Source organism: Astatotilapia calliptera, chromosome 4 (assembly GCF_900246225.1).
Source record: "Astatotilapia calliptera chromosome 4, fAstCal1.2, whole genome shotgun sequence".
In the NCBI taxonomy this organism is placed as follows: domain Eukaryota; kingdom Metazoa; phylum Chordata; class Actinopteri; order Cichliformes; family Cichlidae; genus Astatotilapia; species Astatotilapia calliptera.
This window is the reverse complement of record NC_039305.1, coordinates 30,607,399-30,635,332: the sequence shown is the minus strand read 5'-3', so window position 1 is coordinate 30,635,332 and position 27,934 is coordinate 30,607,399. Positions and strand designations below refer to the sequence as shown.

General features: G+C 42.0%; 2 protein-coding genes across 7 annotated transcripts in view; both read right to left on the bottom strand.

Moving 5' to 3' along the window:
• Positions 1–15,602, bottom strand: part of LOC113021416 (thyroid hormone receptor alpha) — a 106,458-nt gene extending 90,856 nt beyond the window's left edge. For 2 of the 4 annotated variants that reach the window (XM_026166063.1, XM_026166067.1), the window contains exons 1-2: positions 15,426–15,602; positions 3,247–3,335 (exon numbers count right to left, since the gene is read on the bottom strand). The gene's annotated coding sequence lies outside the window, so the exon portion shown is untranslated. The other 2 variants (XM_026166064.1, XM_026166065.1) reach the window with 2 other exon arrangements.
• A 4,081-nt stretch (positions 15,603–19,683) lies between these two features.
• LOC113021414 (vesicle-fusing ATPase) overlaps positions 19,684–27,934 on the bottom strand; it is a 73,669-nt gene continuing 65,418 nt past the window's right edge. For 2 of the 3 annotated variants that reach the window (XM_026166060.1, XM_026166062.1), the window contains 3 exons: positions 27,867–27,922; positions 27,460–27,517; positions 19,684–20,015 (listed from right to left, as the gene is read on the bottom strand). In XM_026166060.1, the coding sequence (XP_026021845.1) occupies positions 27,487–27,517; positions 27,867–27,922 (87 nt within the window). In that variant the 3' untranslated portion in view covers positions 19,684–20,015; positions 27,460–27,486. The remainder of the gene's footprint in view (positions 20,016–27,459; positions 27,518–27,866; positions 27,923–27,934) is intronic. The other variant, XM_026166061.1, reaches the window with a different exon arrangement.

The following is a 27,934-nucleotide window of genomic DNA, read 5'->3' as shown; positions in this document are numbered from 1 at the left end:
CCCCATTAGCAGGCCATTATAGGTGGAGGCTGGGCAGCATGGGTGAAGACAAAGAATCTGAAGAAGCTGTAAAAAGGAGCACCTGACAAGCTTCATGACGTACTCTGTGAGTAATGGGTTTTTTTAATGTAAAAAAAAAAAAAAAAAAAAACTCTTGCAGTGAGCACTTTGTGTGGAAATGAATGAACTCTTTGACATCCAGGTAGTTAAAGGTAGTTCTAAGGTAGTTACCATGACCATTAGAGAGCGCAGCCGTCTGCATATGTGGTGACCTTCAAAGGTTTTTGAAACATGTGCCTGAGAGTAAATAGGCCATGCTTTTATTTCTCCACACTTGGTAAAACACAAAAAAATGTCATTATGAATGTGCAGTAGCACCTGTTCTTTGATATTGGCTGAAGTATTTCTGTCACTGGGTCAGGGTCTGAATCCTCACAACCAAAATACGCAACACTAAAGGACACTGGAGGTTGAGAGCAGAATAAATCTGACAGTCTGTGTTTATAGATGACAAATTTGAAACTACCATCTGTCAGCATCATAAACAGTGTAGAACTAATTGTACTGTGTTTCTGTAGTATAGGTTTCTTAAATATATAGACCAACTTGTTATTGATCTAGCTTTCTGAGTAAGCTTGGACTGATATCTGATCCAAATGTCCCTACAAATAACATTTTTGCTGTTATGTCACAAAAGAAAAACTTGCAGACAGTTTCCTTAACTAATCAGCAAGAAAGGTCCGTCTATCCTGTACCTTTGGTTTGATTGAGCTCAGGATGCAAAAGACTGTCACAGCTTTAAAAGCATTCACAGAAGCCTTGCTGCTCCCCCTGATGTGCCTCACTCCCTACTGTGAGAGGTGCAGGCAGCTGGGCCCCACCTACTTTGAATACAAACACCAGTAATTCTTATTGTAAACTGTTTCAAATACAGCAAGTCATTTGGTGAAAAGTCTTATTATAACTTATACTACACACTGATCAGGCGATCAGGTGAATGGAATAACAGTGATTATCTCTTCGTTGAAGCACCTGTTAGTGGGTGGGATGTATTAAGTGAACATTTTGTCCTCAGACTTGACGTGTTAGAAGGAGAACAAATGGCAAAGTATGCAGATTTGTGCGAGTCGGGCCAGATTGTGATGACTAGACAACTGGGTCAAAGCATCTCCAAATCTGCAGGTCTTGTGGGGTATTCCCACTCTGCGTTGGTCAGTATTTATCAAAAGTGGCACAGTGGTGAACCAGCAACAGGGTCATGGTGGAGCAAAGGCTGGCCTCTGTGGTCCAATCCAACAGACGAGTTAGGCTTCAGACTACACAGCACATCAGAGTTTGTTGTGTATGGGGTTGCGTAGCCGTAGACCAGTCAGGGTGTCCATGCTGACTACTGCTCGCCACTGAGAGCACCAAAAATGGGCACATGAGCATCACAACTGGACCACGGAGCAATGAGGGAAGATGGCTTTGTCTGATTGAACACTCTTGCTAACATCTTGGTGCCAGATACCACAGGACACCTTCACAGATCTGGTGGAGTCCATGCCTTGGAGGTCAGAGCTGGTCTGGCAGCAAAAGGGTGACCGACACGACATTAGGCAGGTGGTCATAATGTTATCAGGGTATATTTAAATTGAGGCCTACTCTGTTCTGTGCTGGGGCCTTGCTCACCCTGTCTACTGCTTTCAATGCATGCAAACAAAACCAAAAAGAAACAACCAACACCATCACACACACTTTATATGTCAACTGTGGCTTTGCTTGATATTTATAAATGTACTTGACTGTGGTGCTTCCCTGTTCAGCCAGTCCAACTGTGCCTTAAAGGGGAAGAGTTCCAAACCACATCTGCATGACCACAGTGCAGCAGGTTCTGCATAAAGCATGAGCCACACAGCTGGGTTGCTGTTACAAGGTGGTGAGTGAGCGTTTTCAAGGCCAACCCTAATTACATTTGACTCCTGAATAACGCTGGCACATCAGTTGGTTGAGATTTTGGTTGCTTGTGAGGAAATTAGGATAATGAGAAGGCAGGAAGGGCTGAACGTGTGTTGTAAATGTGCATCATGGGGGACTCAGTGGTGTGAAAATGATTTGAGGCTATGTGAGAACTAAAATTAGAAATCACATCAACTACACAGTATGTCAGATCACAATATGTCCTGTTGTGGGGAATCGCATCAGAGAACATCTGGCTGAGTGTTGCTGCTGCACTGCTCTCTGTGCTTTGCCTTCCCCACAGTCACTCAGCAGAGCTAACGAGGAGGTACAAGAGCAGGCGGAAATTTACAGCACACAGAGAAAGATAAGGAATCCATACTGTGTAGACTCTAACAGTTTGATTACCTTCAACCTTTATATTATTGTATGAGTTGTGTTGCACTGCAAAACACCTTTCCTCTTATCACAATTACAGTCTCTCTTCCTTTTTATCACACCTTAAAAAAAAGTTAATATACAGATTTGAGAGTTTATTCTTGTTTAGCAGACATTCACTTTTTAAAGAAAACCTATTCTGCTTATTTGCCAAAAAAGCTACAGTGTATGCAGACAAGCTAATGTAACAAATGTAACAAAGACTTTTTTGGGGGGAACCAAATGAAAAGCAGCTGAGTTTGATTTTGCTTTGTATGTTAACACTGCAACACGAGCATGCTCTTTATGCTGCAGCAGATTCTGTCCTCATTATTGCAGAAAAGAAAAAATCTCCCAAACACTAAAAAGGCAAAGAATCTCACAAAAAAGCACATCTCACAATCTAATTAAAAAGTTCTCTCTGAGACCTTTCAGTGGCAGAAACGTTTCTCAGTTGTAGTCTGAACATGCTCAGCCCTCTGCCCTGAAGGCATCACAGGGCAGAGCTGACCAAAAAACCCTGAGTTCACTTACAGGTTCTGCTGGAAACCACCAATCATAGCAGCAGCCTGTGTCACAGATACAGGCGACATAAAAAGAGCTGCTGACAATTATGTGTGTTATTTAAACGTTCTTTAACCTGCTTTTCCTTAGTTTTATGCAATTTCACTCCTGAGCCTGGGCTCTGCAGCATACATAGTAGGAATGACTTTAACATCCAGGTGCACGGTTTGAGAACATCTTTAACATTATAAAGAAAACACTTCAACAAAATTACAGAACAGCACTGTGTTGGTGCAATTACTGGCACACAAAGTATGAGTAATTAAACCACCTGCATGAATTTGAGTGAACGGTTCAGCTATGAAGACGAAATAACAGATAACCCACCTGGTGCAATGGAGGGGGAGGCCGGCTTTCTTCACCAACATATTTACTGGAAAACATCATGTGGCAAAGCGTCTTCCTTCACAGAAACTCTGGGGAAAAAAAAGAAAAAAAATGCGTTAAACAGAAATATTTCAAGATGATTATTTCTATTAACAAATATTATACAACACCAGTCTTTATGCTTACATTTATATAGGACTGAATCACAATAACAGTCACCTCCAAGGTGCTTTTTACTGTAAGGTAAAGACCCTAAAATAATATAGACAATAATACTGTCGCCAAGTAAGCACTTGGTGACAGTAGGAAGGAAAAACTCCCTTTAACAGTAAGAAACCTCGAGCAGAACCAGGCTCGGAGCGGGGCAGGTAACTAGTTTGGCCAGCTTAGTCTTCTTTGTTTCAGTATTTCCAGATGGCTTGCTTGTCATTTCTGAGGCTAGCAGGAGAAAAACTCTTCGCTCGTGAAGTTCTAATATTCTTTGCATGTTCTTCGGGTAAATTACCTACCATAAAAATGCACAATAATGATCAATAATAAGAGAAGCACATACAGGGATGTCCCCTCTGCTGGCACTGACACTCCCGCTTTGCACCAGCCTGTTTTGTTTTTACCACCACGCATGTGTTAATGAATTAGAATCATTCAAAACAAACAGGAAATCTGAATACAACCTGCATGCTTCCAACCTTCCAATGCATACTTGTCTATATAAGGAACAACATTTACCTTGAGGTGAAGTGGCGAAAGCAGTGAGTATGTTGCAAGTTCAATTGTTCTTAATAACAACTTAGCATGTCCAGTGTTCCCAATCAGCAAAGACAAACCATAAGGCAGGAAGAAGACGCCAAAATGCACCAAACATCAGACAGATGAGTCCGTCCACAACACGAGGACAGTCAATGATATTTTGCAGCATGGTTTGAATTACTTGCAGTGAAGAAATCCTGATCTTTCAAGAGTTAAAATATTTGGTGTCTGGGACCCCGTAAACCCACGCTGGGTAGAATACACCGTCAGTCTTTTCACAGACTAGTTTAAAGTTGTGCTACACATGCATAGAGATATAAAAACCTTATTATTAGCTTACAGTATTATGTTTAATGCTATGTAGGCCAGTAACAGACAGCTAGTGTCAAGTTACAAAAAGCAGTGAGGCTTAAATACTTTCAGTTTGACGTTTTCTTATGTGAAACTGAGCCGTTTGATTATAATTTGGATTTTTTTAAATCACTGAATTTACCAGAAAGCACTGCCTCTAATTAAGTTTTAATTAAGTTTCATTAAATTTCTGTGACTCTGGAGAAAATATAGGTCACCACTGTGTGTGTGTACACGATTAACTAAGCTGTTTTTGTTTAAAATGGAGAAAAAAAGCCTGATCCATTGATCATCTGGATGTTAACACTCTTTATTACAGGTTGTGCCTCAAGCCCGATAACATGGCTCTGATATCAGGGAGCATTACCAGCCACCTTAACACTTTTCTCCTGAGTCTTCCCTTTGAATAGCTGCTGCCGGCGTCGAGCCAAAGTGCTTAATGAAAGCGGAAAAACACATTGAATCTACAAACGGGTGAACTGGCAGCAGCTCAATATATTGCATAGGTGAGAAGACGTGCAAAGCTGCTGGCCTATGGCAATTCCTGAACTATAAAGACAGCACTGTCAGGCTGAACAGCCAGACTGTTAAAATACTACAACACACTCCTTTTAGTGTATAATAACTGAGTAAGATCAATGTAAGAACTGGTGGACAGATGGAACCAAGCACAGCAATGACTCTATGAATGATCTTTGAATAGAGCTGAAATAATTAGTGACCCTAAAATATCCATCAGTGTTCCTATGGTGCAGCTGATAACATTCACTAAATCCAGCAGAGTACAGCAGTTCTTTGAGTTGGGGCTGGAAATAGCAGGGGAGCTACCCCAAATCCTTCCAGCACTGTGGATCCACGTACAGAGCACGATCTTTCCTGCACTTATTTCATCTCCTCCCATTTTGATCTCCCAGCTGTGCAGTCAGTTTCTCTCTCTCTCTCTCTCTCTCTCTCTCTCTCGTTGTGTCTCTGATATTGAAAACACCAAACTTCCTGAAAAATATTCTTTCAAGACTCACAGTGTGAACTTTACTGTATAGGACTGCTCAAACCCTCAGAGGGAGGAGCAAAGGCCTCAGAGAGTCTTGTACTGTTGATCTAATCCCTGGGCAACTTCCTGTTGTGGCCACTCCTGACACCATTCTTTGTTCCAGAGAGTGAATGTGGGCGTGTGCATGTGGCACAAAAGACAAAAGCCGGTTATAAAATCTCTCTCATCTCACTAAGATTTTGTCTTTCTTCTCTCCCCTGAAAGAATACAAAGCCCTTGAGAGCTGCAACTGCAAGAACTGTGCTGCAACAGATCCAAGGATGGAGGGAGAAGACTGATCACAGAAACAGGCCAATCAGAGCAGTTCAAAGGGGAACAGAACCGCACTGGTGATCGGGACTGTCACATGACAACTGGACGATGAAATGAATGACTGACAAAAATGCCCCCGTCTGACCAATCGCTGTGTAACAACAAATGTGGAAACACACGGACAAGATGCATGATTTCCCCGAGGCTTCAGGTGATTAAAGTGAGCAAAATATTAGGTGTGGCACAAAGGCAGACAAACATTTGTCGTGTTCAGCTCCTTCGTGGCTATCGGTGTTGAAAGATTTAATCATAATTGACCTTATTAAGATCAGATGGTGGCGTGCTAAATTATAAGCCAAAACTAGCACGTTCAACCATTAGCTGGATCCATGTTTGCTAATCAGTACAAGGCAGCACACTAAATAGTAGAATTGTGTTCAGTACCTCGTAGCAAACCATGTTTGTGTCAGAAAATTACAAAACAAACCCCCAAAAAAGCTTCAAAAGGCAGCATCACAGCAAACACGGTTAAGAGATAAAACTTAACAGACAGAACTGTTTTGTTCTTCTACAAAACCATAAAAATGTACTTTGATGTAAAGATTTAATATTGGCACTGACTCACTCATGGAGCCAGTCACCAGTGGCCATTACAGGAAGTTAAATCTTCTTTAGCACTACCATAATAAATAGGTAATTGTAACACAGTTTGAACAAAGTACTATTTATAAAAGCTGAAGCCTTAAATATAAAGGGTCGTTCTTGAAAAATCTTAAAAATCTTTGGTGCAGGACAACCAAGGATGAAGGTTTCTACTCTGAGTCTTTAATAACCTTTAACCGTTTTCTATAGTTCCAAATTAACAAGTGAAAACTATTTAGGAAAGAATTGTTTTCTTACTGGGGCGCACTCTGGCGTCAGTTTGTGTTTCAACAAACTATTGTGTGATTGCTATGTGACAGGTTCTGATTTCCAAGCTAAGCTAATCCAATAACTCACTACACACCTCTCTGTGCTGACAAAACTGGGTGGTTGTAAACCAAGTAAACACCAATAAAGATTAAATCAAGGTTCAGCCATTTTTATTTGGGAGCAATTCACCTGGGTGCCAAATACTGTAACATCGGGAAAGAGTATCCATAACTAACAATAAGTCCCTTTTTTAAGGTTTGTGTTAAACAACCCAGCTTCATACTACTAGCACCTAGTTTCATTTATTTATGTGTTTCATTACAATAGGCAAAAAGGTGGGCTGTGCTCACATTTTTCCACAGCTAACACCACTGGTACTCAACTCACGGTGAATAGCACTGGTATAGAAACTCCAGTTAGAGAGAGTTTCCTCAAACAAAGGTCCAGACTATCATAAAGGCCAACGTGCATTTCATTTCAGTGCAGTATATTTTGTATCAGTATCTTTATGGAGTCAACAACTGGTTGTCAAGCACAAACAATAAAGCAGAGTTCAACAGTGGGTGTTTGTAGCTTCTGTTAAACAGAAGCTGCAGGTTCCTGCTTTAACAGAAAAGTATGACTCCAAAGAAAGCTGTGGAAAAGCTTTCTTTCTTTTCAATAATCACCAGAGTCTGTGTGTGAACACCCACAGAACACAACGAGAACATTACAGCTATTTTTGTAAAAGGTGCGCTCACACTAACAAGTGCTTACAGTTCTTATATCATAGGACAAAACTGAAGACTTCAAATCCTCCATCCATCCATTCGCTTCCACTTATCCTTTTCAGGGTCACGTGGGGCGCTGGAGCCTATCCCAGCTGTATTAGGGCGAGAGGTAAGGTACACCCTGGGCTGATCGCCAATCTGTCGTGGGGCTAACTCATAGACGGAGACAACCAGTCTTGCTCACATTCACTCCTGCATTCACACCTATGGGCAATTTAGAGTTTCCAATTAACCTTTCCCCACTAACTGCATGTCTTTGGACTGTGGGAGGAAGCTGGAGTACCCGGGGAGAACCCACCCAAACACGGGGAGAACATGAAGACTCCACACAGAAAGACCCTGTTTTTGACTTCTTAATGCATTTCAAGTCCAAGCAGAGCTGGACCAAACACATCTCCACACTTTGTAAGGCCTCTTTGACCAAAACGCAGAGCAACGCCGTGTTGCAGTCCACAATTAGCAACCTCAACTCACCCAAGATGACTTGGGCGGAGCTGAACCACAGGGTTTAAGAAAAGCACTCATCGAGAGCTCAGACTAAATGGGAACTGTTGGGAAAGAATTCCAAGGTAATGTTAAATTTATTATCCTGGGAGAACCCGGTAAGGCTCAAAGGTGAAACTGCTCTACTTAGAAGGCTCCAAGTCAACACAAACATGCCTTCTTTGTATACACACTTTGTGTACTACATTTCATATTTATCATTGTAAAGTCTTCACTGCTGTTTCACCAAAAAAAAATGCTTTGAATAAACTTGTGTCCAAACTTTGGACTGTAAATGCACCAGTCAATCAGTCAGGATTTAAGATTAGCAGATTTATCAGTGTTACTGTACAAGCTGGTAAATAAGCAACAACAGCTGCAGTACAAAATGCCAAACTAGGATTGATGAAGTTTAGAAAAATGTTTCCACACAGATTTTTACTTGCGCTGCTGCCCAGGTATGATAATGGCTGCCAAAGTTTATTTGGCAGCCCCTTTTTCCCCTTTATCCTTCCAAGAGAACGAAGCCATCTGCAGTATGTTAGTGTTTCCCTTCAACAGGTTTGTATGAGAAAGTTAAGCTGGAGGTTTATATGGTTTCTTATACGAGGGATTAACATTCTGCGTATTAGTCGTCTGACCGTGTCATGTTACACTCCTTTCTCTGAATACAAAAACAGCTTACATGTGAATGCTGCTCCATTACAGCAAGGAACATAATCACATTTATTCTGGTCTATATTCAATTCAGTTGTTTTAAATAATTACTTATTAACATTATTTTTATAAACATCACAGAGTAAAAATTAATAAATCGGCCCGAGTTTTGCCTTAATCGTGTGTCGTGCATGGTGAAGTATACGTGGGATAACGAGACGCGATTAACACCTCACGACCAGCAATCGTATGGTTGCAAGAAAATCAAACCTGTTTGAAATCCTGTCGCCTGTCGTGAGGGTGTCAACGCAACCTCTCACACTGCGCACGCGCAAACACAAGAATGAAAGTGAAAAAGAGAGCAGCACTGCAGCGTGTGATCTGGACACAAGCGATGGAGGCACAACTTGTAGAACTTTGGCAATTTCATCCGAGCCTTTTCGATGTGGCCTCACAAAATGATCACGACCACAACAACCGTGAAAATAGTTGGATGGACATTGCTGCTCAATCACAGCTGCCTGGTCAATGTTTTCGTTTGCAATTTAGCAAAGCTGATGGTGGTGGTGTGTCTGTGTGAGTGAAAGACAGAGAGGAAGATTTTGGATAAGCTTCATGTTATAGACGCACAGTTTGAGCACTCAGGTCACATCAGAGCATCAGGTCATATAGTGCGAGACTGCATCGTGACCTACGAACTTCTAACCCCTGCGATTCAATTGTACAGTTTCAGCAGGAGCTGAATAACGCCACTGAAAAAAAACAAAACAAAAGATCACAGAGTGTATGCCCAGCTTTAGGAGGTGATTTGGAAAGATCTTGGTGGTTCTTGTTGATCAAAGTTCTTGTTTTTTTAGCGATTCCAGCTGAAGTAAACCACTGACAACTTTTGGGGTTGAGAAAAAGCACGCTGCTGTAAAGAAATGGAAGCATTTCATTTATTGACAATAAAATATACAAAGAGCTTTGCAGTTAAAACGAACTCCAAAGAATGATTGCATAGGTGAAGTTGGACTTTATCAGCCAGCTGTATCTGCATGTACGTTTAGACTGAGGACAACTGAAACATTCACGGTCTCTAAATAAAAGCCCACAAATGCTTCTAGAGGTCCCAGAAAGAGTACACTAAGAATCAGAGCTGCTAATGACTAACTACGGCTGCCAAGGAGGTTGTGTCTTTGGTACGTGTATGTCATTCTGATCAACGTTGTACGGGTGTGGAGTGGGTCACGGTAACAATTTGCCACATCCACCAAGCTCTTCATGATCGACTTATTTATTGATCAAATATCGACAAAAAGTCTTAGAACTTGGAAACTGTGATTCTTACAAGTGTGGTGTGTATCGTAAACATACAGAACGCACTGTATAAAGATCTAAAATATGTCGCCTTAGACCTCTCACCTCTCCTTCCAGGTGAATACACTGACCTGAAGGTTAAAGTGACCATAATGCTATAGGGAGCCATTTAAAACAGCTTTAGTGCCGCTGCTTGCACTAAAATGTCGACAGAGAGTTCCCAGAGAAGACAGGCTAGTTTACCCAGGTTGAATTACAATTGCAGAGGGCAAAACTGGCTCAAGTTGTCACTTTTTCTTGACATTTTCTTGCCTGAAACACATCAGCCACCCAAATACTACTTGCAGTGAAATTCTAAATGTCCATCTGATTCTAAAAGCACTTAAACAATAGTTCTGTGGTCCATGTTGACACTTAACCCCACCCCTCCAACGCACACGCTCGTCTACATCTGTGTGATGCGAGCGTGCCGAGGGACCTCTGAGGACTGGGGCAACGGCTGCCTCCACACATTATGTAACCAAGCTCAGACAAACACACTCAGCAACCCTCACGCTGAGCCTGGATCAGTGGGTGAAGGGTTGACGGGCAGTGGAGGGGATGCCACTTTCTCCTCACCCTGCCTGCACCCCATTCTTGCTACACATGAACTCTGAACCTCAGAAAAGGACGCAGGCCTTGCATTAGAGGAGGGAGAATGAGGATGTCAAAAAGAGGTCACCTGCAGCTGCTGGCAGGGATTAAAGCTTTGTATGTGTACGCATGCTTAAACTTACATGGCCTTTCTTTGCTTTGTAATTCCTTCCATCCACTCGTTCATTGTAATTCCCTTACAAGGACTAAGAACAGCAATATTCCTTAAAGAAAAAAACAACTCTTTATAAAATGAAATCCTCTGAGTTGCCTTGTACACAGAAAATATATATGAAAGGCACCCTTGAAATGATTTATTAAGCTGTGGCACTGAGGTTCAGCTAGAGCTGAGGGGAAACTCTTAAAGCTGAATACATTTTCAAACGGCTGCTGAAAACTAATAAAAAACACCAGCTACCAAACTCATAACTTAAGGAACTCAAGAGTGCTTCCTATGTAATTGTATGTAGGTCTGGATTTTGCACTCTGGGGAAATACTAAAGGGGGGGTCCACATTAATTTGTTTCATACGCAGCTGTGGCTCTGACAGTGTTTTATTTAAAATGATAAATGAATAAAGATGTGGGGAAAATGTCTCTTTGCTTCCATTTATTCATCACTACACACTGAAGGAGTGTTCTGTGCAGACTCTCGATGCTGGACGAAATCTTACAAGTAAGGAAACTTTCTTTGCCAGAACCCTGAAGCCAGTTTATTGGCTGCTGTTGCTCAGAGTTTTTTGTTTTTTCCCCCTATAGTCCTTCAGTCCTTCATCACTGTCTTTGTACAAGCTCCCATTCAGCCCTACAAATTTATGAAAATGGACGCAGACACAGAAGTATCTGCTGTCACACACATGAAGTTGAGAGACATCCTATTCTTAATCCACAGGGTTTAATATGATGTCAGCCCACCCTTTGCAGCTATAACAGCTTTGACTTTCCACAAGGTTAGGAGTGTTTTGTGGAATTCATAACCATTGTTCCAGAGGTGCATTTGTAAGGGGATGACGAGAAGGCCTGGCTCACAGTCTCCACTCTAATATATCAAAGGTGTTCATTCAGGTTGAGGTCAGGAGTAGGGATGGCACCGGTTCTGACATAAACGGTAGTAACCAGACCAAAAAGCAGCGCACATTTCGGTGCTTTATTTCGGTGCTTTTTTTTCCTGAGCTGTGATACACTTTAGATTCTAGCCAATCATTTTACGTTTCTGAGGATAGTAGGCGGAGCCAGGTACGTACGTTCTTTTAGAGCAGAGCTACAGATTAAAAATGTCCAAGGCGAAGCGGTCAAAAGTCTGGCTGTACTTCACAGCAAAAGATGCAAACTCAGCAGCAACAAGTGCTTTAAGGTGATACTGTGATACTGTCAAAGGAGGTAACACCTCAAATCCCATGAAACACATGGCGACGCATAGCGTTTTTTTTAATAAAAGCCCAGAAATGCGCCGTATTTAATAGCTTGCTGCAAGACCTCACACCGAGCACATCTACTGCGGGTGGGTTGCCAGTTATCGGACCCAGAGTTAGCAACATCCCCCAAGAACCCGAAGAGGAGAGTCCTGGCCCCTAGCCCTGCCAGTGTAGCAGAAATGATGAGGATGATGATGCAGCAGCAGCCGTTCTTCTCTGCGTGAGTAGCTTCATGTTGTTCGTGTGTAATTTACGTTGAGTAGGCTAACCACGTTATTACATTAATGCATGTAAGGTGAACTAGCAAACATCATCATAGCTACATGCAGCTGTCTTCTTGTTTGATGGCAGATACTCCCTTCACCCTGGCCAGAAGGGCTAAAATGACCAAAGAAGAAGTGGAAAACAGTTAAACATGAGAGGTTTTGGACAAAGTTTGCATTTTTTCCATTGATTAAGCACTGCTTCCAGCCAAGAGTGATACCATATATGCCCCATAGCTGCAGAAAAGGCTAACATTGTTATCTTTTTACAAAAACCAGCTGAACATGAGAGGTTTTTGGACCAATTTTGTGTTCTCCATTCTTTAAGCACCGGTTTGAGCACCGGCACAGTTTCAAAAGTACCGGTTTGGCACCGGTATCGGATAAAACCTGAACGATACCCATCCCTAGTCAGGAGTCTGTGCAGGCCAGTCAAGTTCTCCTACACCAAACTCACTCATCCATCTTTATGGGCCATCCCCAAACTGTTCCCACTAAGTTGGGGGGATGAAATGAAGCATTAAGAGTTACTTTCACTGGAACAAAGGGACCAAAAAACAACCCCACACCATAATTCCCCCTCTACCAAACTTTACACTTGGCCTAGTGCAGTCACACAAGTATTGTTCTCATGGCAACCGCCAAACCCAGACTGCCAGATGGAGAAGTGTCATATGTTATTCCAGAGAACACGTCTCCACTGCTCTAGAGTCCAGTGGTGGTGTGCTTTACACCACTGCAGCTGACGCTTTGCGTTGTGCTTGGTGATGTAAGGCTTGGATGCAGCTGCTCAGCTGTGGAAACCCATTCCACGAAGCTCTCTAAACACTGTTCTTGACCTAATCTGAAGGCCACATGAACTTTGGAGGTCTGTAGCGACTGACTGTCACTGAGTGCACCGACCGGACATGTTGCACAGTTAGCATCTGATCATAGTACCACACTGGATTTCACTGAGCTCCTTAGAGCAGCACATTCCTTCATAAATGCCTAGGTGCTTGATTTTATACACCTGTGGTCGAGGAACTGGAACACATGACTTCAATGATTTGGATGGGCGAGTTGATTAAATATACTGTAATATGATTTTAATGATGATATTATGGTGGAGGAATATCATCTTAATTCTTCCACTATAACAACCTCAGATGCTTCTAAGACATACACATTTGGATTATGTTAAGGCTTTAAGTCAGAGGTGGCTGCTGTGATTGACAGTTGTGCCAAAACAGGCAGCTGTAGCCAGGAGCTTCTGCTAGGCACTGAATAGTCAGTGAAGCAGGTAACTTTACAAAGTTATGAATCACTGAGTAGCTCAAGGTGGATGTTAAATTACAGATAGAAGAATAATACTGTGCAAATGTGTAAACCACAGTGAAGTAGTTTATACATTTGCAAAACAAGTAAAAGATCCAGGAGGAGACAAATCCCCAGAACGGCATCTGGCTAAAAAAGAAGAAGAAAAAAAGACCTCACACATGTGGAGCTACCTGCTGTGCAAGCCCCTTATGAATCAGCAAGCAGCCAAAAATCAGCTTTTACTGAATTTTTCAAAGATTAGGATTACAATTTATTAAAAAACTAGAGCCATGTATCTGTATATGCCCTAGTTAGTTGCAGCACTCAAACCAGGGGTATCAAACATACCATTCCAGCCCACCATAAAAGCTTTGGAAAATGTAAAGGAGTGCATAGATTTTACACTTTTAACAGCATTTACATAAGTATGACAGCCCCCCCCCCCCCCTAAAAAAGTAATTAAGTAATGGATAAACAACAAAATAACAAATAAGTTCCTGTTTTCCATCATCTGCTATAGAATTAACTGTTTTCTTTTAATAGTGAGTCCACAGTTTGTTTGTTTGGAAGAAAAGGGCATTTTCTTTAATTTTATGAAACCTTCCTATTTTCAGCTGTGAGTACTCCAGTTTCATCATGCAGGCTGTAAGTGGCAAACGATAGAAAAGGAGTTTGACATCCCTGACTTAAACCAAGGTGTCTGGAACTACAAGTCTGGACAGAAAATGAATGACTGAGCCCCCCTTGACTGGTCCACATGCTTAGCAAACACTCAGTCATATGAATAGGAATGGCAATAAGAATTGTGAGGCCGTACATTAACGACACACCCACCCACACCCTTACTGCAGAGAAGTACAACAGACTGGTGCTAATACCTATATGTGCAGCTCAGTGCATAATGGCATAAACTCATATACTAGGCCTCTCCCTATAGAAGCAGCTATTGGCTGGGAGCCACATTTCATACATGACACCGCCCTATGACACAGGTATGACTCTGAATCCTCCAGCAGCTTTTCAGGCAAACTTTGGCACGCAAGCGCCCACGGACAGACCGACCTATGGGCACATGTCACAGCAAAGGAGCGAGCAGTGACGGTGGAGATTACACTACAGACACACACAGACACTACATAGTTGTCACATCTTCCCTCGTTCACCTCTGACTGCAGAATGTAGAGTAACTCGTTTCACACAGTGCGGTGGCAGTAAGAGGAAGCCGGTGTAGGTGAACCTGGGGACGTCACAGAGCTGCAGTGCACCGGCCACACGACGACGGCGTTCCCCTGTAGCTGGAGTACAGCAGGCCGGCGCAGCGCCGGGGTTGACGTGAGGACAGCGCTCACCTTGCACCGGCGTCCCCGAGCAGAAGCTTTCAGCCTGTTTTCGCTGAAAGTGTCAAACTGTCTCACTCAGCAGCACTCCACCGCTCAAATAAAAGCGCCTCCCGGTAGCGTCCACGTAAAACCGCTGAACGAGGAGCGGCAGTTATCTCGTGAAGAAACAAGCTCAACAAACACGTTAAAAAAAATCAGATAAAAGCTGCTTTACCGACTCGAGCCGGCGTCAGCTAATGCCTCTCCCTCCGGTGTTAGCCTCCTCTACCGGTCCGCTTTCAGGTGCCTGGAGACGGGAGAGCAACGTCCGCTAGCCGGTACTGTCAAAGTCATGGCCACGGTGTGCACAGGGAACCCCACGGCGTTTACTAGTTCTCTATGCTCGGTCCTCCCCCATGCCTGTACAGTACGGGTGAACGCGGGTCAGCAGCCTACGAGGGTGGCTCTACACCGAGGGTCTGCAGCACCCTCTAGCGGACGGATGTGAACATCCAGCGCGGAGGGTTATAATGCACAAAACCTGGATAACAATAATACTGTTTTGTTTTTTACTTCATTAACACTAAATAAAGTATAAACGTCCGATAATATCAATATTTCTGTTTTGTTAAAATCAGCCCTTGTTCTCAATGGAGGCACAGTCATACTGAGAGGAAGAACATATATCAAAACTTACAAAAAGCTTGAAAACCAACACCAACTTACCAGATCCACTCCCTGTAAAGCTGAATGATGAAGGTATTTCTTTTAATTTGACACTTATTTCAATTTTTAAAAAATCAAGAAGATCATCTGCACTGCAAACGGAAAGACAAAAAATGTTTGCATGGCTGTCACAGTTTCTGTTTCTTTCTCCAACCTGACAGCGCATGCTGCCTTTCTCCTCCCCTTTAGGGTGGAGTTGTATACTTTCCCGCTCCTCAGTCGTAGCACCTGTTTGCCATCAAGTTTATCCACTTCAGTGCAAACAGACCAGCTGCTAGTGTTGCACCAGTGAGCTACATACTGAGCCGAGAGGATAGAAACTAAGGCTACGTTCACACTGCAGGTCTTAATGCTCAGTTCCGATTTTTTTTGTCTGCTTGTTCACACTACAAATAAAATGTGACAGCAAACGCGCGGAATCAAAGCGACCGCATGCGCAAAAGAAGACGTCACGCACAACGCGCTCTGTTTAGACCCAGATCAAACAGTATTGTTTGACTGATGGCCTTAATATAAAGACTTGTTTCGGACTTTAAGTTTACCAATTTTACTTTAAGTTATAAAGTTATTTTGTTATTTACATATGGCCTAATGATGATCCTTATTGCTGTTTTAGAGAGGAGCAGGGCTTCAAAGGAAATGTTCACGTTTTCTTCAACGCTGTCTTCCCAACATCTACACAGGATGGCCAGGAAGTGTTCGCGATGTCTTCTCGGGCGCTGATAATTGGCGTCTGTCTCGTGTCAGTGACGTAAAAGATGGATTTAATGCGACATGACCATCAAACAGCAGTCGCTTTCTAAAACATCGGATATGTATCGGATTCAGTACCACATACGAAAGTGACCCCGATCGGATTTGAAAATATCGGATTTGTGCCGTTCACACTGTCATAGCATGATCGGATATGGGTCGCATAGGGTCCAAAAAATCGGATTTGATGCGCTTTCGCCTGGTAGCGTATTGATATTTGGATCGTTCTGTCCACGTCTACACCTGCTAGTGGTAATCAGAAATAATTGTCCGTGTCCCTGTGTTACTTACCTTCATGCTTAGTTTTGTGTGTAAATGTAAAGGCTGTGAAACTTAACACCAGTCTCTGTTGGTTTTGCGTTTGGGTCCACCTTTGCTGACTGGCCTCACAGCTTTGACAGTGACTGCTGACATATTCAACTAAGAAGTGCATCTGCTGCATCAGACTAGCTCAGTTTTGAATTACTGCTTGGCCTTGAAAATTCAGTTTTTTGTAGGTTTAGCATAAAACAAAATTGTTTTACAGTAAATTCAAAATAAAAAGCTTTAAAATGAATTTCCTTTTAAACAATCCACACACTTGCTTACCTTATAAAAAGGTTTGCTATTAATATACATTGTTACTATTCATTCCTACAGGCAAAGGGCTGGCATTTTTAAAGCACTTTCAGTTTTGGGTTTAATTTTGTTGTTTTTTTGGCCTACTTGAGGTTTGACTTATTTCACATCTGTACATAGAGCCGACTTCTAATCATGGAGACCTCAGGAACCCTTTTCATATGAAGTAACATTGCTAAGACACAAGGCAACTTGGCAAAATATACATTTCTCATTCAACTTAAAGGAAGCAGTAAAACCTTCTTAATATAAGCAAGAAAAATATTTCCTGTTCTGCCCAAACACAGATTGCTAGACATGGTGCATGGACCTTAAAAAGGTGAACTTAGTTATCTGCAGGTAGTGGTGGCTGTAGCTCAGATAGTAGAGCAGGTCACCTACTAACCGGAAGTTTGGTGGTTTGATCCCAGTCTGCATGCCAAGTATAGTGACCCCATGTTGCTCTCTGATGCATCCATCGGTGTGTGAATGTTAGACAAGAAGTGCGTAGAAAAAAAAGAAGTCCATGGGTAAAGGTGCAAGTTGTGTAAAGGGCTTTGAGTGCTCAGAGTAGAAAAATGCTATTTAAGAACCAGTCCATTTAATAATTAGCCTTGGATGATACAAATCTGTAGATTGTATCAATATTGACAGTAACAGACTTTTGCTGTTGTTTTATTTTAGACTTTTAGAGAGTGTACCAGAGTGCTGAAGACCGAAGAGGACCAAGGATTTATCTGACATGAACTTCCTTCCCTTGTGTCTCGGCCAGTAGCTTAAAAAGATATGCTAATCTGACTGCACCCTATTTAAACTGAATGAGTACCAAATATAACACCAACTGTAACAGCAGGTCACATTTTTAAATACACACATATAAGAAAATTATTGATACATTTAGTTACAATTCATCAGTTTGGAGACTCTTCAGTGCAAATCAGTGGGGAGGAACTCTCACTGACAGGTGTGAGAACACAGGCCACTGTAGCTGTTCACTGCTGGGCTTGGCCTCTGCTAAGCCCAGCAGTGAGTTACTGAACTGGGCTGTTGGTACCTTGTGGAGCATGTTAACTGAATTATCCATGATGGATAACAGTTCCACTACCTCACAAGTGTCCAGTTGTCAGCCAGTCACAGAACCAGCCATCCTAATCAGTTTAATCAGTCTATTGGTGTTACCAGCTCTGATGCTGCTTCCCCTACAGACCACAGCAAAGTATACTTCCATCAGTCTGTCGCACTCACCACGTGTCTTTGTTTCTGCGTCTGTAAAGTTTATAGATACTAGCCGAGCAAGCTACTGTTAGCTAATAACCTAGCATTTCACTCGTTGGAGTAAAAGTGGTTCTGGCTTAAATAACAAACAAAGCATACTAGCAAAAAGGTGTGACGTCCTGGAGAAACTAATACATAATGCAACAGTGGCTTTGTCCATCTTTTATATACAGTCTGTGTTTTCACATATATTACAAGATTGAAAGACGCAGTCTGTGACAGTGTAGCTGAGGACTCTTTCTTACTCAGCTTGCACATTTTAGTTTATTTCATATTCCAAGTTCTATTATATTAAGTATGTTTTCACTTCCCATTGATTTAGCTAAAGTTTTGTTTGTTTTTTGACACTTTGGCTTAGCAAATGTCTAACAATTCCTAAAATTTATAGTGCTCAGCTAAATAATTTGGAATTATTGTAAAGATGTTTCTTTTGTTTGTTTTACAGATATTATAATGCTTTCATAACATCATTGGTCTTTACAGGAAGCCAATTAGTTGAATGAGTTAGTAACTAATCACTGATGTCTGCTAATCCTGTCGTTGACATTTAAGCCAGAATATTCTAAACTACGGAATCTTTAGTGTCCAATTATATGTGAACACAGAAGGGTAGCGCTGTCTCATACGCAGTCATTTCAATAAAAATATAAACATTTTATAGTAATTTTCATGTAATATTCACTTTGTTAATTCAAAATGCATCTACAGGATCTCAGAGCCTTTTGTTCTGGACGGCACATAGAAAAGAAATGACACCATTTCCTGTGCATATGTGCTCTTTTTTTATTGCAATATCTGCATGTTGACATATATTTACACTCACACACGCACATACGCTCACGATGCCAATGGTCAAACAGAACAAGAACTTTTTACTTTGAAGCACTGAACACATGACATGAGAAAACAAACGTAGCAAATTAACCAGCAGCTTTCTACACTTCACATGCACAGACTGAAACGCACACGCACAATCCCATTCGACACTCCACGCACACACTCACACGCGCACGAGTTCCCACAAAGGACCACCAAGAGACGTAGTCAAGGTCTGGATGTTCAGAGTGCAGGATATATTTATAGATTTGTTTTTAACACTGATGATGCCAGAACTATAAGAGCTAAACTGAACTGTACTGTACACAACACAGACAGGCCGGCCATCAATCCAACATTTACTTTCACTATTACACTAATCTGGTAAAGTCAACATCTCCATAGCAACAGGGAAGAAGAGTGATACTGATACATTTTGAAGTAGTCTTAAGTTCATGATAATCTTCGTTATATCTATGTATACTATTTACAGAACATAAACATACTTTATATTTAAAGGGATTACATTTACACATGGAACATCATCTTTTTTTTAACTACTATTAAATATTCACTAAAAGCCTCTTTGTGATCACATCTTGATATTCAAAAGGCTTCGGCATTTTTGCATGTGCTCCATTTGATAGTGCTTGTGAGGATACACATAATAACAATAATTACCTGCAGCCAGACGAGAGGTATGCAACAAATACAACAAAGACTAGCTTAAAAACATAGATGACTTAAATTCTTAACTCTTCTTTTTTTCTTTTTATACACACAATTCACATAACACCACTTTTTTTTTTACAATGATCTATTGATTTTTTCAGGTTTTAGTTTTTTTTACAGATAATATTTTTTAACAGTACGACTTCCAGTGTTTTACTCTGATATGTGTACTTGATGATGAGAATGCCGAGTAGGAGGGAAGTGATTCTGTGGTATTGCCTACAGATACATGCCGAGTTATAGAGGAACCTGTTTGTTCCTCTCTTGGACCAGGTGTGTAGTTACATAGATAAATGCATTGATGGATTCGAGGAAGATCTCTTTTCCTGCTCTTCTTCCTTATTTCTGGGTGGCGTGTCTATTGTCGTGTGTTTGGTTTGCTCCTCTGGTTGGCTCTACTCATAGAAGCTCCGATCACTACAAAAGGGAAGAGTGGGAAAAGAAAGCAAGCTGTCTTACAGGTTGGTTTGCATCCATCAACACACTTCCCATTTTAGACTGAACCGTTTTAGCAACCCCCACCATAACACTAGAGTCGTTGTTTGGTATGAGCAGGCTTTAACAGGGTAGTAAACAAGAAACTGTCAGTGAAAGATGGCGGTAGCGCACGCTGCTTTATCTTCTTTCTCAGCTTCCTTGTAAAGACTGTAATTTATAAAATAAACATCATAATGTATTCGATAAGCTGAGCTGACAAACCCAAGAGGACAGTGTTTACTGAGGTCATAGATTAAGTGACTTGGTTTCAACGTAACTTTATTCTTTCATGAGTTATTTACAAGTTTCTCTTTGTTCACAGCCATTGACATGTCGAAGAGGTTAACATGTGAGGAGCGGATCGAAATTGTGTTGATATCTGGTGAACGCAGTAACCGGGTCATTGCAGCAGATTTCAATGCAGACACCCTACGAGACCACCCATCTCCCATGCTACAGTTAGCAAACTGTCAAACATCCCTTCAGCGGATATTAGCTACTCACAAATGGCACCCTTACAAACTCCAGCTACTGCAGCATCTCAACGAGGACGACCCAGATCAGCGCGGAGAATTTGCAGAATGGGCAAAACAAAAATTGGAACAGGACCCTCAGTTCACGCAGAAGATTTTGTTCAGTGATGAGGCAAACTTTTATGTGAATGGTGAAGTTAACAAACAAAATCACCACTATTCAGTTTTTCAGTTTTCAGTTTTATTTGTCATATGCAAGTTAGCACAGGGTCAACATTGCAATGAAATGTATTTGATGAGCAGCAGTCACTCAGCAGCATGATACAGTAGGAGAAAATATAATAAAATAAAATAATAAAGAAAATAGAAAAATAGTAAGGAGCAAAATATTAGAGAGACATGGTAAAAGAGAAAAGATGACTAAATATATATGTATCTATAAATATAAATATATGTACACTAGTGATTAAATAAGAAAATCTTGAAAAGAAATATGACGGGAGGGCAGATGGGATATTGCACAGGAATGAGCAGCAGAAAATTACAATATTGCACTTTTAAATATAAATATCAATGACAATAAAGTGGAGTGACCAGTGCAGATTAAACAGAGTACTTGTGAAGCTGCAGGGTAGCTTCTGAGTGCTGTGTTGTGTGTGTTTAAGTGTTGTGGTTGAGGTGTCGTATGGCTTGGTGGTAAAAACTGTTTTTGAGTCTTGTAGTCCGAGCAGACAGACTCCTGTAACGTCTGCCAGATGGTAACAAGGAGAAGAGCTGATGTGCTGGGTGGCTGTGGTCCTTGATGATGCTGTGTGCTGTACGGAGGCATCGCTGGAGATAAATGTCCTGAATGGCAGGAAGCCTCGTGCCAGTGATGTGCTCTGCTGCCTTCACCACCCTCTGTAGTGATTTACGGCTGCTGGCAGAGCAGCTTCCGTACCAAACTGTGATGCAGCTCGTCAGCAAGCTCTCGATTGCACACCTGTAAAAATTTGAGGTGATGTTGGCGTGCATGCCAAACTTCCTCAGCCTCCTCAGGAAGTAAAGCCACTGGCGAGCTTTCCTGATAGCAGCGTCTGTGTGAAGGGTCCAGGAGAAGTCCTCAGTGATGTTGACTCCAAGGAACTTGAAGCTGCTGACCCTTTCGACCTTGACACCGTTGATGTGGATGGGCTGGTGTTCTCTGACTGGTCGTTTCCGGTAGTCCACTATCATCTTTCTAGTTTTGATGATGTTGAGAGTCAGGTTATTTTCCAGGCACCACTCGTACAGCGCCATCACCTCCTCTCTATAGGCCGTCTCATCATTGCCTGTGATGAGGCCTATGATGGTTGTGTCATCCGCAAACTTGATGATGATGTTGGACTCATGTTTAGCAACACAGTCGTGTGTGAGCAGGGAATATAGGAGGGGGCTAAGCACACAACCCTGTGGCGTACCTGTGTTCAGGATGAGTGATGAGGAGGTGTGCTTACCAACTCTCACCACCTGGGGCCTGTTTGTGAGGAAGTTTAGAATCCATCTGCAGATCGGTGTTCCCAGCCCAAGGTCGACGAGCTTCGTGGCAAGTTTTGAGGGGATGATGGTGTTAAATGCCGAGCTGTAGTCGATGAAGAGCATCCTTGCATATGCATTCCCTTTCTCCAAGTGAGTGAGGGTGGTGTGCGTTGCCAGGGCGATGGCATCCTCCGTGGCTCTGTTTGTCCGATAGGCAAACTGAAGAGGGTCCAGTGTGTCAGGGAGGGAGGAGCAGATGTGACCTTTGCCCAGCCGCTCCAGGCACTTCATGATGACGGATGTCAGTGCAACAGGATGGTAGTCATTCAGACAGGAGACCACTGATTTTTTGGGAACGGGAATGATGGTGGATGCTTTGAGGGACGTGGGGACCACTGACTGCCTCAGGGAGAGGTTGAAGATGTTGGTGAACACCTCTGCCAGCTGGTCGGCACACACTCAGAGTAGCCGGCCTGGGATGCCGTCTGGTCCTGGAGCTTTGTGAGGATTGACCTTTTTAAAGGTCCATCTCACAGCTTCTGTTTTCAGAGTTAGAGTTGCAGCCTCACTGTCCTCCTGAGGGTAGAGGATCTGCTCTCTGTTGTCTGCGTCAAAACGAGCATAGAAGTTGTTGAGCTCATCTGCAAGAGATGCAGCGGGCTGAACACTGCCTGTGTTGACCTTCTTGTAGTCAGTGATGCAGTGCAGTCCATTCCACAGTCGCCTGGTGTCAAAGCTGTGGTAGCTGGACTCCATTTTGTCCCTGTAGTCCTTTCTGGCCTTTTTTATGGACTTTCGGAGGTAGTACCCGGCTGCTTTATATGCATCAGCGTCCCCGGAGTTAAAGGCAGAGGTCCGCACTTTTAGCTTGGCGCGAACGTCTTTATTTACCCAGGGTTTCTGATTTGGATATATGCGGACAGGGGTTTTTGTGATGGTATCATCCATGCACTTTCCAATATATCCAATGACAGAGTCTGTGAGTTCATTGATGTTGCCATCAGCTGCATCCACAAATATCTGCCAGTCAGTTGTGTCAAAGCAGTCCTGCAGGACCTCGTCAGCCTCACTGTCCCGTTTGTAAATAACCCTGGAAGCTGGTTTTTCCTGTTTCAGTCTTTGTCTGTATGCAGGCAGCAGCAGTATGGAACAATGGTCTGCCTTACCAAAAGCTGGGTGGGGGAGGTGTTTGTAGCACTCTTTGAATGGAGTGTAACAGTGGTCCAGTGTTTGATCACCTCTTGTGGGGAAGGAGATGTGCTGATAGTATTTGGGGAGAACCTTCTTCATGTTGGCTCTGTTGAAGTCTCCCAGCACAATAAAGGCAGCTTATGGATTTTTGTTCTCAAGTCCAATAATGATGTCATACAGTTCGTCCATAGCTTTAGCTTTATCAGCATGTGGGGGAATGTAAACAGCTGAGAGGAGAACTGAGCTGATCTCCCTCGGGAGGTAAAAAGGCCTGACTTTAATGGTCAGCAGCTCGAGGCTCTGAGAGCAGTAAGTTTTTAAGATACACACATCTCTAGCCCACGAGGAGTTAACCATAAGGCACACCCCATCTCCCCTTTTCCTGCCTGTATCCTTCGTTTGGTCTCCCCGGTAAACAGTGAATCCATCCGGCGTGATGGCGCAGTCGGGGACGCTGGGCTCCAGCCATGTCTCTGTGAAGGCCAGAACACAGCAGTTCCTGGTGTCTTGTTGGTGTTTAATCCGTGCACGCAGCTCGTCAAGTTTGTTGTCCAGAGACTGGAGATTCGCGAGCAGGATGCTGGGCAGAGGTGGCTTGCTGTTTCTCTGTCGCGTTCGGCACAAAACTCCGGCGCGTTTCCCCCTCTTTGTTTTACCTCGACGTCGTGCGAGTAAACAAAGGATCCCAGACAGCAGAGCGTCCACGGAGTCGAAACCCGCTGTAAAGTCCGAACTGGCTGACGAACGTAGCTCCAGAAGCGTTTGTCTGTCATACCGAGTGTATGATCGCGCTGTGCGCACAGAAATTGAAAGCAGTACAAAATAAATAATAACATTTTTGCTGAGATGACTGGGAGCTCTCGTCGGTGCAGCCATCTTACGGCGCAACCGGAATTATGAGTCTGACACTAACCTACATTGGATGGATCCCTCCATGACTGTTGGAACAACAAAGTGATGGTTTGGTGTGGTATATGGGGTACAACAATAGTGGGTCCATTCTTCAATGGAAACCTCAAGGCCACTGGATATTTGAAATTGCTACATGATGATGTGTTTCCTTCTTTATGTGTCACGATCCTGGGTCTTAGGAGCCAGTGTTTTGAGTTTTAGTTCATTTTGATGTTTATAGTAGAGATGGCACGATACCACTTTTTTATGTCCGATACCGATACCGATATCATAAATTTGGATATCTGCCGATACCGATATGAATCCGATATAGTGTTTTTTAATCAACAAAACAGTTTTTTTTAAATATCTTGCTGCATTTTGTATAAGTTCATACTCAAGTTTAAAACAACAACTACACTAAAGCTATTCTGTTATACCTGTATGCAAAAAAAAAAAATATTTCATAGTTCAGCAATACTGATCAATCTAATAAACTTAAACCTACACCATCCTCCCTATTCTGGTATTTTAAAGAGTACTTAGCATAAATATTAAGCGACCTAACTAATAGGGTTCCAACTCCCAGCAACAACAAAAATAAAAAAATAAAAAATAGGGAACCACCCCTCACGCTCCACCTCATGATGCTTATTCGACGTAATCAACCTTAATTTGATGCAGTGTGAAAAAAAATACACAGAAATCAATTATTTTTCAAGAAATATTAAATAGATTCAACATCTTTCTTCAACAAAATTGCAGACTGCACAGATAGTACCTTCCCAAAGGAAAAAGTACTATAGCTTACTAGGGTATATATATTAGACTTAATAGTCACTATATACAGTAATTGACTTCTATTCATTTTACATCAAATTAAAACTTTGGGTGTCAGATAATTATTTATTAAAAGCTTGACATTTTAAATGAGAATAAGAAATAAAAGTATGTCTTTGTGCCCCCTTTTCCCTGTTAATGCCCTATCGGCCCCCCTGGCTAAACTTTGCTAGATCCGCCCCTGCACAGTTACCAGCCGTCAGCTACGTAGAAAAAGATCCTCGAGTAGAAAGTAATAATAAATAAATTCTAACAACAGCTGATCAAGCTTAAACGTGCTGCTGTTGTTCAGCCGCTGGTTTCCTCTTTCTGGTGCAAAGTGGGCCAAAAACAAAGAAGAGACACGGACTCGCGACAGAAAAGCCGATCAGCTGATCGTTAAGCAGTTTCATGATTGAAGTAGCAGCCAGAAGAGGCAGTCGCTCCATATATCGTTTGTTAAGCTTAACGCAGGAATGCTTTACAAACATTCAGAGATGGACTTACACACTTGCTTTACTTCTCTCGGGGATAACTTTGTCGGAGATGAAATGCCGGGTTGCTAGCGAAGCTCCACATGCTATCCAGACCACCGACAGGTCCGGCATGCCACAGCCGCTCTATCACGTGATGCATACTGTTCCGACGTGCTAACGTTCTGAGGTGAGTTACGGCGTGTTGCAAGTTTTGTGAGGTGCTTTCGTGATATTTAATGGATCGGATTACATTTTTTATTTTTCTCCGATATCCGATCCAGTAATTTAGGTCAGTATCAGACCGATACGTAATATCGGATCGGTCCATCTCTAGTTTATAGTATGTTAAGCTCTTTAGGTCTCCTATGTTCATTTGCTTATTAGTTCCCCCTTGTGTTTCCAACCCATGTTAAGTCTCCCCTGCTCTTCATGTGTTTCATGTCTGTGTCTTACGTTGTCAAGTTCTGGTTATCATGTCTGCGTCTCACTTTGTTTCCTATTTTATTTGGAAGAGATCCTGTGCTTTTATATCATGGTTTATGTTTTGAGTCCTTTGATGTACTGTTTCTTGTTTCCCTGGATCTCAGTTATGGTTATCTTAGGTTTAGCTCTTTGGCTTTGTTATATGGCTTCCCTGTGTTCCATGTTATGTCCACTGTGATGTTTTGTACCATGTTTCAGGTTCCTATGTTCTGTCTCCCCAGTTGCTGTTAAGTTTGCGTGTTTTAGAATTCAGTCAGTGTGTTTCCTGTTTTACTTTGAAGGTCCATGCCTCATGTGAGTGTTTCTAGTTTTGCGTCTGTTTTTGAGTTTACGTTTTGTCTCCGTGAGTTTGCGTTTGGGTCCTCTCCTGCCTGCCACACAGCCGAATCATGACATTATGCACTGAAGCTGGCACGTTCCCTGAGTTTTTCCAGCAAGATGGTGCACCACCACATTATGGGTGCCAGGTCCGAGCATTCCTAGATGAACAGTTTCCTGGAAAGTGGATTGGTCATCGTGGGCCAGTTGAATGGCCCCCAAGGTCTCCCGATCTGACCCCCTTAGACTTTTATCTTTGGGGTCATCTGAAGGCAATTGTCTATGGTGTGAAGATACGAGATGTGCAGCACCTGAAACTACGGATACTGGATGCCTATGCTGGCATTTCTCCTGCGGTGTTGCTATCAGGATGTGAAGAGTGGGAGAAGAGGGTTGCATTGACAATCCAACACAATGGGCAGCACTTTGAACACATTTTATAAGTGGTCAGAAACTTGTAAATAACTCATGAATAAGAATAAAGTTACATTGAAACCAAGCACACCATTGTTTTTCTTGTGACATTACCAATAAGTTTGATGTGTCACATGGCCCTCTTCCTATTGAAAAAACAAACGTTGTATCCAAGATGGCCGACTTCTAAATGGCCACCATGGTCACCGCCCATCTTGAGGAGTTTGCCCCCTCACATAATATCAGCAACTATTCCCATGTTATTACAGTGTATCCATATAAATGGCCCACCCTGTATAAAAACTAAAACATGCAAACAAACTTAAACTCTGAATCAAAGATTAATAAGCATGAACTAAGGCACCATGGGATAGTGAAATAAAATAAAGGGGTAGTAAAACTTCATGCATGACATTTAGAATGTCATGTTAGGCTGATGAGATAATGTTTATATATGTGGATAAAAAAAATGACGTGCTGATGATATAATGAATGAAAAATCGGGAACATTTTAAGTTAAACTATTTAATTAACAATAATTCCTTTTCTTTTACAAATTACAACCTTTAATCCATTATAAATAATAATCACTGGGAGCTCTCTTCTATATCTTTCAATATATTTTTTATGTTATGTCTATATGCTTTTTTTGGTTTTACAACAACCTTAATATAGCCAATTTTAGCTAAAATAAACTATACATGCTAATGTGAATGTTGTAATATTTGGCCATTAATTACCATTTCTATGTAAAAATGCTAATACCTTATTAGCAAGCTACAGCTTCATATTCTAGTTTCATCGCTTTGTTGTTCACCTTACCAGTACACAGCGAGAGCGACCAACAGCTTATATTCGGATTTGGTCACCTTCATTCAACCTGGTGATTGCAGAATAAAGCCATTAGTGTTAGTAAGTGTTGAAAACGGAGTAGCTGATTGTTAGCCTTTTTGTGCTACTGGCACAATAGGAGCATCTACTATATCTGTTATATCTGGGAATACAAGATTGAACCTTTTAAAACAAATTGTGTTCTTGGCTATTGTAAATTAGATGTGTTAAGTGTACTCTTTCAGTGATGCTACCAACATCCTGATACTCTATTTTAAAAAAGGGGTAAACATATGAAAGGAAAGGAGATAATGATAAAAATAAGAAGGTTTAGGCTGATGAGAGATGATGGTAGGTAATGAAAGTTAATGAAATTGTTGCAGAGCAGTTGTACTCACGCCCCCTCGTCTCTAAGCAGAGACAAGAATTTGGTCACTCTGTAATCTGGATCCATCTAGAGACAACA